The following is a 13,684-nucleotide window of genomic DNA, read 5'->3' as shown; positions in this document are numbered from 1 at the left end:
TGGCACAGGTTCCCCCCCTCCCCCAGCCTCCGCTCCCCTGCCCCTAGTATGTATCAGCTCAGAGTGGCTGTAGCTCCCTGCTGCAGCCACCAGGGACAGCCTGAATCATCATAGCTGTCTGAATCTTTGCCAAAGATTTGGAGAGCTTTGAATTGATTCGGACCTTTAAATTGGTCCCCAGATTCGATTCAGAGATTCGGCCACCGAATCAGGCTGAATCTCCTCCAAATCAAATCACCACCCAAAGCTTTGCACAGCTCTAGCAGATTGTCTCCCTGAAGGTCAGAACAACCCACAGTGCTCCCAGGCATCGGGAATCCAGAGAGGACTGGGAATTTGCTGCTGCAGCCACCATCTCCAGTGCACAGTTATGGATATATAAGGGACCCAGTGGCTGAACAAGCCCCATGAGCTACAGAAGAGCCAGAGACTCGGCTTGATGAAGGGACTGCTGCACTACTAAGGTTGTACATCTGATCAGTGCATTGGGGCATTTCAGGCTGTTATGATAAGCAACCTCATTTCTTCCTGTGTTTCCTTCATGCTGGATCTTTCCTGACATTGCCAGTTGCCCTCCACGGCCTGATGCAATCTGAATTGGGCCTGGCATCCCAGTCCTTGCAAGCCTCCTGTTTTAGAGCCAGAGATTTAGCTAGTATCAATTTAAGTCAGTGCACTACTTGGATGGATTGAAATCAGAGATTTACACCAGCACAGGGTCTCATGCCCTATAGTCAAACCATACAAACAGTGAGCATTACTAATCATGGAAATGATTTGTTTTGCCTATATGAAGTAGCTCCACAAAACACATGGTAGATGCAGGTAGGTTCATGTATATGTAGCTACAGATTTATTGTATATACAATTACCATATAATTATCCAATATATATTGCAAAATACTTACAAAGCGCGAAGAGTTGTCATTTCTCAAGGTTTTGGCATTGCCAAAGGCTTCCATAGCTGGATTAGCCTCAATGATTTGATCTTCCAGGGTTCCCTAGAAATACAACCAGAGGAAGTTTGTTGCTGTACATAGCAGGAAGGATCCATCCCTAATGCTGCAGAGGGACAAGATGCAAGGCTGATTACCTGTTTACCTTCACCCGCTGCTCTTATGAGATACTTGTAAGGTCATGTTACCCTGCAGCCTGGGACAGACTAGAGCCTGACTGCCTTCATAGCATGTCTTATTTGTACTTAATGTAGAGAACAATGAGAACTGAAGGCCATGAATTCTGTGGCATTCTCCACCCCTTACCTCTTATCTTTATGTGAAATTCCCTAGTCCTGTTAGCTAGAAAGGGAGTTACACAGTGGAAACAGATGACAGGAAGGGGAAATCTGCCACTGATATTCCTAAAGATTGCAATCTCTAGCAAGCTTTTAGTTACAGACTTCCTCTCCCTCCAACACCTGAGTAGTGGGAGTTGTGATACTAAAAGAACCTGGTTTTACACCTGGTGAACGTAGCTTCAAAAAGATCATGGCAGTTGGTGGAAGAGGCACAGGAGGAGGGAGATAATTGTGATTTTTTTTTAATGGCACCTAGCAATCCCAGCTCTCCAAGCCAACAATAATGTACAGTAAACAAAGAAGAATTGCAGGCAAATTATTTGCTAATTAGGAAGTAAAATCAAAGTTTTAAATATATATAAATAACTTAACAGTGAAATAAGTCTTAATAGAATGCTCTACGAAAGAGGAAACTAGACTGTGGAACTTACAAACCTTAAAGGACAGGAAGTAGGGAAACAAGTTATATCGAACAGCTGTGACTATACCCATGGATTTTGGCCTCCTTTTCATCCAAAATCCTGTCACAGTGACCCAAGCTTCTGTCTTTCATACACACTGCTGCATGGCTCCCATGCCCCCTGCTATTCTAGACATAAAATTTGTATAATCTACTCACTATACTTCATAGACATGCCCAAGATTCAGCTTCTGATCCCTTCCTAATATTCTCCCTTCACACAACATGCTGGGCATTTTACAGCCACATTCACCACTTACTAGCCATGTCCCTGGGCTTGCAGATACTCTGCATCTTATACCCCACTGAAATTATATGAGGGAGAGGAGCCTGGATGAGGCGGAGAAGCTGGTTTTCTCTCATGTTTGGGGTTGCTTGCACTTTTTCCCCAAATAGATTCATTCCGCCTTACTGACACCACTTCCAGAAGTACTTGAGGGAATCACAACCCTTTCATTGCATGGCTTTTTATCTAATGCCGAGTGTTTTACCACATAGCACTGTGCTGTGGAGGGAGGATTGCCAAAGCACAGTATATTGGTTTAGTATGGATCTGAGTCCTTGGAGCAGTAATGGGATCCTGTACAAAGATGACACTTTGGATCCTTTATGTGACTTCCTGCAATTGTAAATTGATCTGTTTATTCAGCACCTCTACTGCCTCTCCGAACTCCGTCCCCTACACTACATACAGAAACAATTACTTATCAGTACAATGGATTTACCAGTTCTAGGATCATCTCAGCTCCTATAACATCATTTTCTAGCTACAAACCATCTAGATATTTCACAAAAAAAAAATTCGGTAGTGTATAGAGGGATTTACTGCTAATTTTGGTCTCACCAGTTTCATAATGAAGACACTACTGAAGGTAACAGGGTTTTTCCTGACTTGCCTTGTCATATGTGATATCAGAACCAAGCCAAACAACTCTCTAACATAGGTAGGAATTAAGGTGCTGCTTTAGAATTCGGTTCTCAGACTTGAGGACAGGGACCCTATTTCTTGTAAACTTACCCCAGTTTTAGTGGCAGGACCTTGCTAGAGAAAGAAAAGATAACTGCCTTTAGAATTCAAGATAAGACAGGTCAGAATCACAAGAAAGCATCATCAGAGGGTGTTAAAATTTTGTTACTAGAAATATCCAAAAGGTTGAAGGATTAAAATTTAAAAATTACAACAAAAAGATGTTAAAGAGATTAGGTCAAGAAAAGGAAGAAAAACACCAAAAAGCTAGAACAGTTAAATCCAAATCCAGAGAAGAGGAAAGGAAAACAATGCTGAAAACTTGTTGGCTAATGCCCAAAGCAACCAGTTTGCTTCTGTGAAGGAAAAGCAGGCTGGAGCTTCAAGCATCCACAAGAAATAAGGAACAGTAAAGGTAGTCAACACCAAAGAAATACAAGAAAGAATCAAAACAAGAGCAAGAAAAAAAATGCAAGATGGAAAAGTATCAAAATTAAGAAAAGAGCAAAAAAAAGAAAAAGAAAAAAGAAAAGCAGAAAGCAAGGCTTAAAAGAGGCAGGGATGGAAATGGCCATAAGGTCAGTTCCCTTTTCACTTCTGAAAAAGAAAATCTGTTGGAGTGAAGAGAAACAGGGCAGGCACCTCCAACTACCTCTGCACACCTGAGCCATTTGGTGCTGTCACTTAAAATTCCATTTCTCTATGAGCAGTTGTTTCAAACCTTGCTTGTTCAAAAGGCAAAGGAAAAGCAAAGTCCTGGCAGATCCTGATCCACGCATGCCTCCAAATCCCAAAAGGATAAAAGAAAAATTTAAAAGGAAAAAGAAAGAAAAAACAAAAGAAGAAGAAGGAAAAAAGAAACAGCAGAAGTTTCTGTCAAACAAGGGCCTTACTGTTTTCTTGCCCGGTGTGTCGCCCAAGGCTGCGACAATTGCAAAGTACTGAATGACCCTCTTGGTGTTTACAGTCTTACCAGCACCAGATTCTCCGCTTAGGGTAACAGAAATACACAGATAAAGAAAATGAGGCAGAAACAAGCAACACTTTACAGAGAGACTTTACAAGGGAAAACAAGAGAATGGCCCAGATACCCGCTAGCAATGTCACATAAGAGAAACAAAACTTCAGGGCACTGTCGCAACCCTGGTCTCTGCTGATTTTATGGTGGACTGAACAGGAGTCAGTGGCTTTGTCTGCAAAGGGGTTACCAGCCAAGGCAATAGCACCATCAACAGCAACACAGGAAAGCAGAACTGCTGGAATTTGCAATGAAGTAACTTGATCTGATGTGTACCTGGACTCTGCCATTCTACATTAAGGGTTGTCACTGGGGCAGCTCCATTGGGGGCAGCTATCAAAGGGCTGGGATACCTGGGCAAACCCTCCATGCACACAAAGGCATTTGCTTCCTGGGGCCTGGTGCAGAAGGACTGACCATCCCTAGAGCCAATGCAGACTGTTCCTGGCCTCTGTCAATTTTGTCATGAAGTACATGTCTGCGGGCCCAGCAGTTCTGAGGGTCACTGAGGAACCGTTCTCTTTCTGCACACTCTCAGACATTTTCACCTACTTGCATAGTGCATTGGAGTGGGGAGAGGGGTTTCTATCCAGAGTAAGCCCATTCCATTTAGTACAGTGACTCAGGATTATAGGGCCCTAGAGGCCAGGTGAGTGCCAGGGGCTGAATTTCTGTAACACATAGGCTATTCACACTGCCCTTTGCACAGTCCTCTGGCACTGGCTCTCTAGAAGGTCTTGCAGTGATTTCATTCCTATAGTTAGCTGCTCTCCTATTGTAATCCCAGATCACAAAGAGCAGGGCTGTGGGGGACCAGAGAGGGAATGGAGCAACTACAGGACAAGAGCCAAGCATCTCTGTCTTAGCCCTTTCATTACCTAATTAGGCTATGGCTGAGGCTAAAAATGTCAGTGGCTCCTGGCAGCAGGGTACGGTCCTTCAGAGCACTTTATATAGCCCTTATCTATGTGTCACTTAAAATTAACCTGGCCTGCCTCCTCCCCAATCATGCACCTGATCTTGGCCTTCTGCCTTATCATCCACTCGCCTCCGCTTTTTGCCTTCCACATTGTCCCCCCCAGCCTTGTCCATATCCTTACATTTCCAGACTGAAACATTAAGGAACATGTGTGTGAGTCCCAGAGGACAATGCCTTTACTTTCCCAGCTGCAGCTTAGCCCCCAGCATCTATGCTGTGGAAATACTTTGCTTCCTGGTGGCAGGGTGGAGCCTACCAGTAAGGTTGAACAAGAATTGCATGAGAAGTCTCTATCTGGGCAGCTTCTGGCAGCTATGATGGGTGCATGAAAGAGATGTATTCTGGGGTGCTAGCAAGTGGTTGGATCTGAAAGGGACCTTATGAGGAGCTGGGTGGCTTTGACAGCTGGAAAGCACCCAATGCAATTTAGGACTTAAGGGATGAGGTGTCACTTTTTTGTGGGGGAGGATGCTTGTCCCTGGATAAATCCTGGCCCCCCTTGGAGGCTAGAAGGAGATATGGGAGCATAAAGGGCTGTTAGTAACCCTAATAATTACTTGTACAACTCATTTTGGTGCGGGTGGAGGGACTGGGGAGGAGAATTGGGCCTCAGACATTTAAGCTAAAGACACTGGCAGCAAAGGCAGAGAAAGCAGCATGGATTACTTACGTGATGAGCATTGACTGGTTCTCACGATCTGGAAGAGATGGAGTAGATGTTAGACTGGAATGTGCTAGGATGGATGTAACAGGAAAGAGCCCTGAAAATTCCCCACAGCCTATCACATACATGTCGAGGCATCTTCCCTTCATTCACAGAAATTCCCTGGCTGGACCCTGTGCATCTGGCTTAGTGCTGTGAAGCTTTCCCTATCAGAAAGAACTCCAGTGTAGTTCCTGTGCTGCCAGACTGCATGTAGAAGCTGTGTGGGAGTGGCACCCATGTTGGGATAGAGCCTATTGTCTTTACATTTCTAGGGGGGTTCTTTTTTAATCTGATGAACCTGTGGCTCTTTCTTTAGATTGGGCACTGATGGCAAGAGCTCAGACCCAGTTTGGTGTGCTCCCTCCACAGACCGCCTAGAAAAACAAGCTAGTACCACTGAAATCCTTTTTGTCCTTTCCTGCTTAGGGTTTCAGTCACATAGTTTACTGGTTACTTCCCCTATTAAAAGGCTGTTCTGCAATGTCACTGGAAACCTGGTTCAAGATGTAGCTGGGAGGCAGTCAGACATCAGGATGAAGTAAAGTTATATATGGAGGGACAGTTTCTAAAGCCCACTCAGGTTCTGCTTATTCTGGATGAAATGTGCTCGGTAATTTTTATTATTTTTAATAAATGCATTTGTGTTGGTCCAACCCACTGTTATGGTTCAGTGATAAAATCCTTGTCTGCCACATGGGAGACCTGGTTCAATGACTGGATGCACACATAACTACAGCATCAAGGCACCAACCATTCAGACCCAGTTCAGCCTTTGGATGCTGTCTCAATGGTCTAAATGGGGGAAGCAAGGTCCGGGCAGCCTCCAATCCTCCATACTCTTGCCTACGCATATGCATCAAAGGTCCTGGTGATGTCTCATCATGATCCAGAAAGATCAACAAGTTGCCTACCTAGTACTGGTCCAAAACCACAAGGTTCTGATCCAGATCCAGGTGGCTGCCTTTGTTCTGGGCTTGGGTTTGGCCTACCCCTGTATCTAGGGTTGCCAACCTTCCAAGATTGCCCCAGAGTCTCCAGGAATTAGACATAAATCTCCAGGAGACTGCTGAGAGTCACCCAGGAGATAAATGACAGGGCATTCATTAAATTAAATATTAAATGTTGAATCTGATTTATACAGCAATCCAGGTAAGGTTTTTGAAATGTAATGGTAATGTGCATTTGCCTTCCTTACATAAAGTCTATGCACTGTAATTAATGTCATTACATCATGTGATGAAACCTCTTGGAGCAGATTCAGAGTTGGCGACCCTACCCATATCTGTTATGTCTTAGATTTTTCTTGTGAATGGATATTAGTGTATCACCAGGTTTCCCTTCCTCACAGTGCAAAGATGGGCACCTATCTCAGTGGAGAGAAGGCAGAGATGTGAGGAAAGCTGACAAGACTTACTGCGCAACATGTCATTGTAGGCATTGTCCGCAATGGAGTAGATGTGGGGTGGGACCTCAGACCTCCGCTTTCCCTTGTAGACTGCTACCACAGGGGGAGTGTATACTGGAAGCCACTTATATGGGTTTATAGTGACACAGAATAATCCTGAATAGGTCTGAGGACAGAAGGAAGGTGTGTGAATGAAAGAATAACACACCTGCCTCCACATAGAAGAAAGACTGTGCAAAGTCCCTGCGTTTCACTCAGAAAGTGATCTTCATCAGCAAGCAGTGCTGAGCATGGGACACTTGCACACTGGAAACAAGGAGACCTGCCTACTCCAGGCTTCACTGGTGGTCTTTCAGATACCAGGGATGCAACTGGCCTTAGTGGCATGAATGTACCTATGATACCAACCTGCTTACCTGGATGGTGACATTCTACTGCTATCCCCTGGGCAGCTGATTTTTCATTCGCTAACCTCCCCTCTACCTGGATAGCTGACCTTAACAATAACAGCTCTTTTAAAATGCCTTTTTCAACTATGACATCTCCCTGAGACTGGTAGCCTTATTAGTGGTGTTCCAGGAGGTTGGCTTTAGGGTATCTAGAAGTCCTTTCAGCCTTTTTGAAAACATCCTGGCATTCTGTTTAGTTTTACAGACTCCAAGGTAAGTGGGTCTCTTTTCCTAGCATCGCAAGACTGGCCTAGAGTCCTATTTCTCTTGATTATATTTTCCAAGTGAATCTAATCACTCCATGATAAATCTGCCACTTACAAAGTACAAATATCTGGGAGAATGTAACTCACATGTTGTTGTAAGGAACAGGAACACTATTCCTGTTGTTGTAAGAAACACTGAACGGAAAAAGTTCCTAAGCAACGGGTTTAGTATTCTTGAAGCTTGCCCCTGCCTGGCATGGCTAGGTAGCTGGGATAATAAGGGCTGCCCATATTGACAAGAGAGATGTATTGTTTCAGAGTTTTGATATTTAAACCAGACTTTGGAACTCTTCACTGTGCTGGTACAAAGCTTATCCCTATCTCTGCCCCTGGGTAGGAAGCCAGGCTGACTCACATAGATCATCCAGTGGGAATAGCGGCGCTTTAAGTTGTACAGCACAGAGGCCTCATTTAGATGAGTCAGCATAGCCATGTCTTCTATCATATCAAACTTAGGAGGATTCATCTGCTGGATGTCATCCTCCTTGACAACACGAGTCTGGAGGAGGAAACAAGGCAGAAGTGAGAGAGGTTCAAGAAGAGGCATTTCACATACACTGCAAAGTTGCTCATTCCTTCAAGCCTGGACCAGGTCTCTCAGTCATCATAAGCACTGCTATGGCATCTTGCTACTCATTCCCATCTATCTTCTCTTAGCCCCTGTTCTTTTGCACAAAGTACTTGATTCTAATCTCATTTGTGTCAAAATAATCCTGTTTATGGAAGCACTTTGATTTATTCCAGTGTAAATGGCAGCTGAATCATCTGACACAGTCTTAGCCAGATCTTTGCATTCTTGTGACTCTCAGATGGTCAGTTCTCCTTTTTTACTCTAGCACAGTAGTCCCCACACTTCTGGACCAAAAGAACACTGTGAACATTTACGATTTCTCACAACCCACGATGCACTGTCAAATTTTAAATTGAAAACATTATTACAGCACATGAGGTGCAGTGCAGTCTATGGATCATCTGTGGAGCACTGACCATCAGACCTTGGTTTCAGAACCACAGCCCGTAAGGGAAATACTTCAGTGTCTAAGGGAGAGCATAGATTGAGCTGCAGTTCCCCAGACCTCTCCTCAGCATTGGGTCTGTCAGTGGCAGAGCCTCTCTTTCCCATTTATTTTCTGCCTCCAGTCCTGTGTAATATTGCAGCACTGCTCGGGAAATTAATTCTGAAACTGTGGCTCCCTCTTTATCCACACACGCTCCTTCTGGAAGAGGTGCAGCTCTCAGCTTAAATGCCATAAATGAACTGTTGTTGCTTTCAGCTCCTCTGAGCCTGCTGAGCCAGCATCACTCCAAGAAAGGGACCCAGGCATCCTTTAGATCCAGCATCTGTTGGGTTGCTTGCTAAACCCTAATCTGTGCCACCTGTCAGGCCCATAGGAAGCTGATGTCATCACTGAGGCTAGAATTTTGTCTTTCTTGGGGGGAATGATGGGCAACAAGGAAAGGGCCTGGCTTAGCCAGATACTGTTCAAATTCTCAGTCCAAATTGTATCCACTATAATTGTTCTTGTGCTCTCCCCAACATGACACAGAAGCACTCAGAGCCCCTGGAGGTTTAGCCATATTCTAGCATTTTGCAGAGATGCTTTTCAGATCAGGGCTCCCCACCAAATACTCACAGATGCCATGACCCCCTCCCTCACTTAACCTGACATGGCCCTGAAAAGCCATAGCCATGTTTTTTCAACAGAGCAAATGTTGGGGAGAGCCATGAGATGCATCATGCACTGTTCCTGCTATGAAAGATCAATGGGTATTGGAGTGGAGGATGGAGGCTGGGTACTAAGTAAAGAGGATGACTGAAGCAATGATTAGGATTTTATACTCCCTTAGTATCCATCCCTTATCAGTCATTGCCAGCTCTTCAACCATGCCACTCTCTCAGACAAAACCCTGGGGTAGTGGGGGTGCTCCCTGGGTTTGTGTAAGCTTCTTGGTTCCCCAGTATTCCAAATGAGTATGCCCAGGTTATTAATTTGCCTAGAAATCACAATTTACCACAGGCACATTGGTTAAGTAACAGAAACAGAAAAGGGCTTATTACAAGGAAGATCAAATTGTGTAAAAAAAAAAAAAAAGTGATCATATGCTTAGACAATAGAGTATGATAAAACACAACTGATAAAAACTTTACCCTATGGTCCAACTACCACCCAAATTCCTGTGAAAATCCCTTAGGGTCAGCCTCTTCTCAGTCACACCTACCTCCCTCCATGAGGGACCACATTCCTTCTCCCATCCCATACAGCTACTTATCAATGGCTCCCCCAAAGGCCACTCCCTCCAAAACTTTTCACACCTTCAGGGAGCCAGAGAATCTTCTAAGAGTGTTTATGCCTGTGGATCCATAAGAAGTGCTCCTAACTGTCCCTATCCCAGGTGGAAGCCCCACTTCCTTTAATGTCTCCGTTCTGCCAGACCTTCTTACAGTTGTCAGACATAACAGCCCAGCGAGAAGCATCTAGCCAGATCCCACCACCTCCTAACAAACTCTCCCACCTTCACCTTCTCAGTGATAGGGACTCATCTTGCTTTTCTAGGAAGGTTTAGCCATGGTATCAGCTCACAATAGGGAAGAGCAGTGCATTGCTTCTGGACACAGTCTGGCAGCTCTACCAGACTTTTCCCACCACTGGTGACAATTGTTCTGAAGCTCTTGGTGCTGTGAGTGTTCCTGCTACTATTTGTCTTACGCTTTTATTTAGGTGATATGGTTGCGGGCCTATTCTGATATACATAGCTTAAAATAATATAAAATCATAGAAAATTAGGGTCAGAAGGGACTCCAAGAGATCATCTAACCCAACCTCCAATTGAACAACCTAATATGGTACAACCTTTTAATCATGGAGGTTTATAGGTATTTGGACAGACAGCTGAAGTGTATAGTCCATCACTTGTAACTGGATGTATTTAATCCTTTCGGTCCAAGCACTGGAAAACTCTCACATTACACATCTGTGCCTGACTGCAAGAGGCTGAATTCAGCAAATGCCCCTGTTAATAAGAGCTGAGGCAAAGCTTTCAGAGAGATTTTTATTAGCTAATAGTAAGTGTACCAGGGAGATCTGTTTTTGTCTAAACTGAGGCACTTGGAATCAGAGTATAGATATGATTTAGACAAAGCTGTTTGGGGAAACCTGCACTGAAAGAGTTTAGCTGACATAACCAAAATATTTTACACAATCAAATCAATTTTGACCAGTTCTATTTAGAAAAAAAATTAAAATGTGTAAAGAAAAAAATGTCCCACAGTTCCACATTGGTATTTTCAGAACACTAAGCATCAGTGTTTTTGTTTCAAAATGTAGCTTATGTTACATAAAAATTCCAGGAATTAAAATGAAATTTCCATAATGCTTGAAAGAAAACATTTTGTTGGAATTGGAATTTTGTTTTGTGGGGGGAAAATGTGGCTTTTTGTCCCAGTTCTGTAGGAACTATTTTCAAATACTTAAAACTTCCATGGGACATAAAATCTATTTTCAATCAGCTCCAGCTTTAGAGAGATACAAGTTATTGCTTGGTGCAGTGATCATTACAGTAAAAATGCAAGTAAAGAAATCCTCTGGTATCTTATATAACTGGTGTCATGGAGTAGAATCCAGCTTATACATTATTATTTTTACTGCATATTATTTTGACAATGTAAATTCATAGAAGCAGATTCTGACCCCTGGCACCATTCAATTGGGAGTAACTTCACTTATGTCCATAAATCTCATCTGAGAGCAACCCTATACTGGTGTAACACCACTGATTTCCCATTGACATTGGGGTAAATGAGGTGAGGTCTGGTGGACTGATAGGGGTGCAACAAAGTTCAAAACTAGGCCTTGTGTGTATAACAATTGCTTTATAGGAAAAGAACAGATCTAGGAAAAGAATAGATCTTTAATCATATGTACCAAAACCAATCTACCAAAACAGTAGTTTGAAGATACTATGGCAGTGACTGGTGTAGCAATACCTATACATAAAATAGGAAAAATGCTCTTTCTGATATGCTGATAGCGCTTCAGAATAAGCAAAGTAAAATTTGAGCCCTTATCTCCAACTGCAAATGATTTTCTCTTGCAAGATTTGTTGAATAATTCAGTTCTATGTAGCAACAGGCTGTTTTCAAAGAATGACCAGTCTTCTCCTGTTGACTATTGTTACAGCTGTTAGGATACCAGCTGATGTCTTGGCTCAGGGAAGTCCTACTCTCATTCTTGCAATCTGTCTTTTATGGTGGATTTTTTTTTAAATGGAGCATTTGATGACAGTATATTAAAACACTGGCATGTTTGGAAAGTATTTGTCCTTTGTCATATAATACACTTCTGTGTAACAAAAGGCACGTTCAATACTAAGCTGAAGGGTTGAATGTTGATCATTTGAATGCTGTGAATTAGAACTTGTCTAGTTTCAGATACAGTCAGTTCAAACATGCATCCCCTCACACATACATTCCTTTCCTTTCCTTTTTCCCCCCATTCCTCCAGCCATCCACTTGAAAAATTAAAACTGCTTTGCTTACTTGCTTATCTTTGGTTTCCACGGTGACTTTGCCACCAGAGGATTCTTTGATTTCAATTTCAAGGTAGGCTTCCTTCTCATCTGGGATCCACGCTCGCTTCTTTCCTTAAGGTTGGAAAGGAAAGGAAAGGAAGAATGAAACTAATGAAATCGTCTGCAATTATCAATAGCTTTCAGAAAGCAAGAACACAGTCTGGTAATTTTGAGAGACAACTCTGTTTTCCTTCCTGTGCTTTTTATAATTTCATCTGAGACTTCCTTGTCTTTTTCATTCCTGATCTGCTTAATTTGTCCTGATTATTTTTAATATTAATTTAAGTCAGCTTTTTGACATGCTTCTGGAAAAGTGCGACTTATGGAAAGCACTATTCTTGTTCTTTGCATTTCCCTCCCTTAGTCCTATAGTATCTATAGAAGAACCAAGTAGACAAAAACAGGCTTATGCCTAGATACCTTAGCTCTCTGATACTGGTAATAGAATACCTGGCTCCAGTATGATAAGAGGATAACAAGAAAGTCTCTACAGTGATTTCTGTTCATCTACAAAGTGAAATGGACTATAGAAAGTTTCACTTAGCCAGTATTGCCCATAGAGCCCCTTTATTGTTGCTATGTCACTCAGGCCTTCTGCATACCATCTGTGTGCTGATGAGCAGTCACATCACAAACCAAAGAAAACACCAAAAGCAGCTGTTGTCTCTCCCTAGTGCTGAGTTCTTCTGGTCCTCTAACTTCTTACAAGTGAGCAGAAGAACAGAGTTGCAGGTACAGTGATTCTCCTGTTCCTGTTATCATGGGGAAAATGGAGACCAAATGATGCTATAAAACCCTATGAGGAAAGGGAAGGAAGATGGGAACGCTTTACAAAGGAAGACCTGGCTGTGAGCTGCCTCATTACCAGCTTTTGTCATGCTCCAAACTGGTTCTGATCTTACCATCAAATGGGATAGTTTGAAGCTTCAGTTGCTCTGTGTAGCTTTTTCGGAGGTATTCAGCAGCCTCCCCAAACTCGGTCATATCTAACATAGACATCTTGCCTGGTGGAAAGAAGAAAGTTTGGCAGCAGCAGAAAGAGGAGAAACCAAAGCCTCCAAAGCACTGAAACAGAGGGAAACAGAAACAAGGGATCAATTCAGAGAGAAAATACCTGCTTCCTGCCTGCCTAGAGATGAGACAGTTTTCAACATGCCATTAACTTAAGAGGCTATAAGTAAATATATTGACAATGAAATACAAATTCAGGTTTTCTAGTGTAATTACTAGCTGCAATGCATATCTTGACTATATTGAGATTTAAAGTGGAATTTAGTCCTGATGCTATTGATGTCTGTCCTTTGCACATTTATATTTTCTTTCACCAGCAAAAGAGTCCACAGTAAACTCCATTTTAATGATAAATGCTGCTAAAACAGTTCCTAGTTCTTAGCACTGTCAACATATATGTTACTTTTGTAAACCCAGTGAGAAGATAAGATTCTCCTGCTCCAGAGTTAGCACTGGAAAACAGTCACAATAAGAGCTGAAGTGTAAACCCACAAAAAATCACTGGTGTCTTCTCGGTGGGTGCTGCAATAGCTGTTTGGACAAGTGATATTATTATG

The 13,684-nt window shown here is 42.8% G+C and overlaps 1 protein-coding gene across 1 annotated transcript in view; it reads right to left on the bottom strand.

Moving 5' to 3' along the window:
* The window catches only part of MYH7B (myosin heavy chain 7B), a 52,327-nt gene extending 39,150 nt beyond the window's left edge, over positions 1-13,177 (bottom strand). The window contains exons 1-8 of the mRNA XM_019539695.1: positions 13,019-13,177; positions 12,085-12,188; positions 7,903-8,046; positions 6,842-6,998; positions 5,392-5,419; positions 3,618-3,714; positions 2,776-2,799; positions 909-1,001 (exon numbers count right to left, since the gene is read on the bottom strand). Of these exons, the coding sequence (XP_019395240.1) occupies positions 909-1,001; positions 2,776-2,799; positions 3,618-3,714; positions 5,392-5,419; positions 6,842-6,998; positions 7,903-8,046; positions 12,085-12,188; positions 13,019-13,115 (744 nt within the window). The 5' untranslated portion in view covers positions 13,116-13,177. The remainder of the gene's footprint in view (positions 1-908; positions 1,002-2,775; positions 2,800-3,617; positions 3,715-5,391; positions 5,420-6,841; positions 6,999-7,902; positions 8,047-12,084; positions 12,189-13,018) is intronic.
* Positions 13,178-13,684: the final 507 nt, after the last annotated feature.

Source organism: Crocodylus porosus, unplaced genomic scaffold (assembly GCF_001723895.1).
Source record: "Crocodylus porosus isolate Cpor-Errol unplaced genomic scaffold, CroPor_comp1, whole genome shotgun sequence".
Taxonomy (NCBI): domain Eukaryota; kingdom Metazoa; phylum Chordata; order Crocodylia; family Crocodylidae; genus Crocodylus; species Crocodylus porosus.
This window is presented reverse-complemented; position numbering and strand designations above follow the sequence as displayed.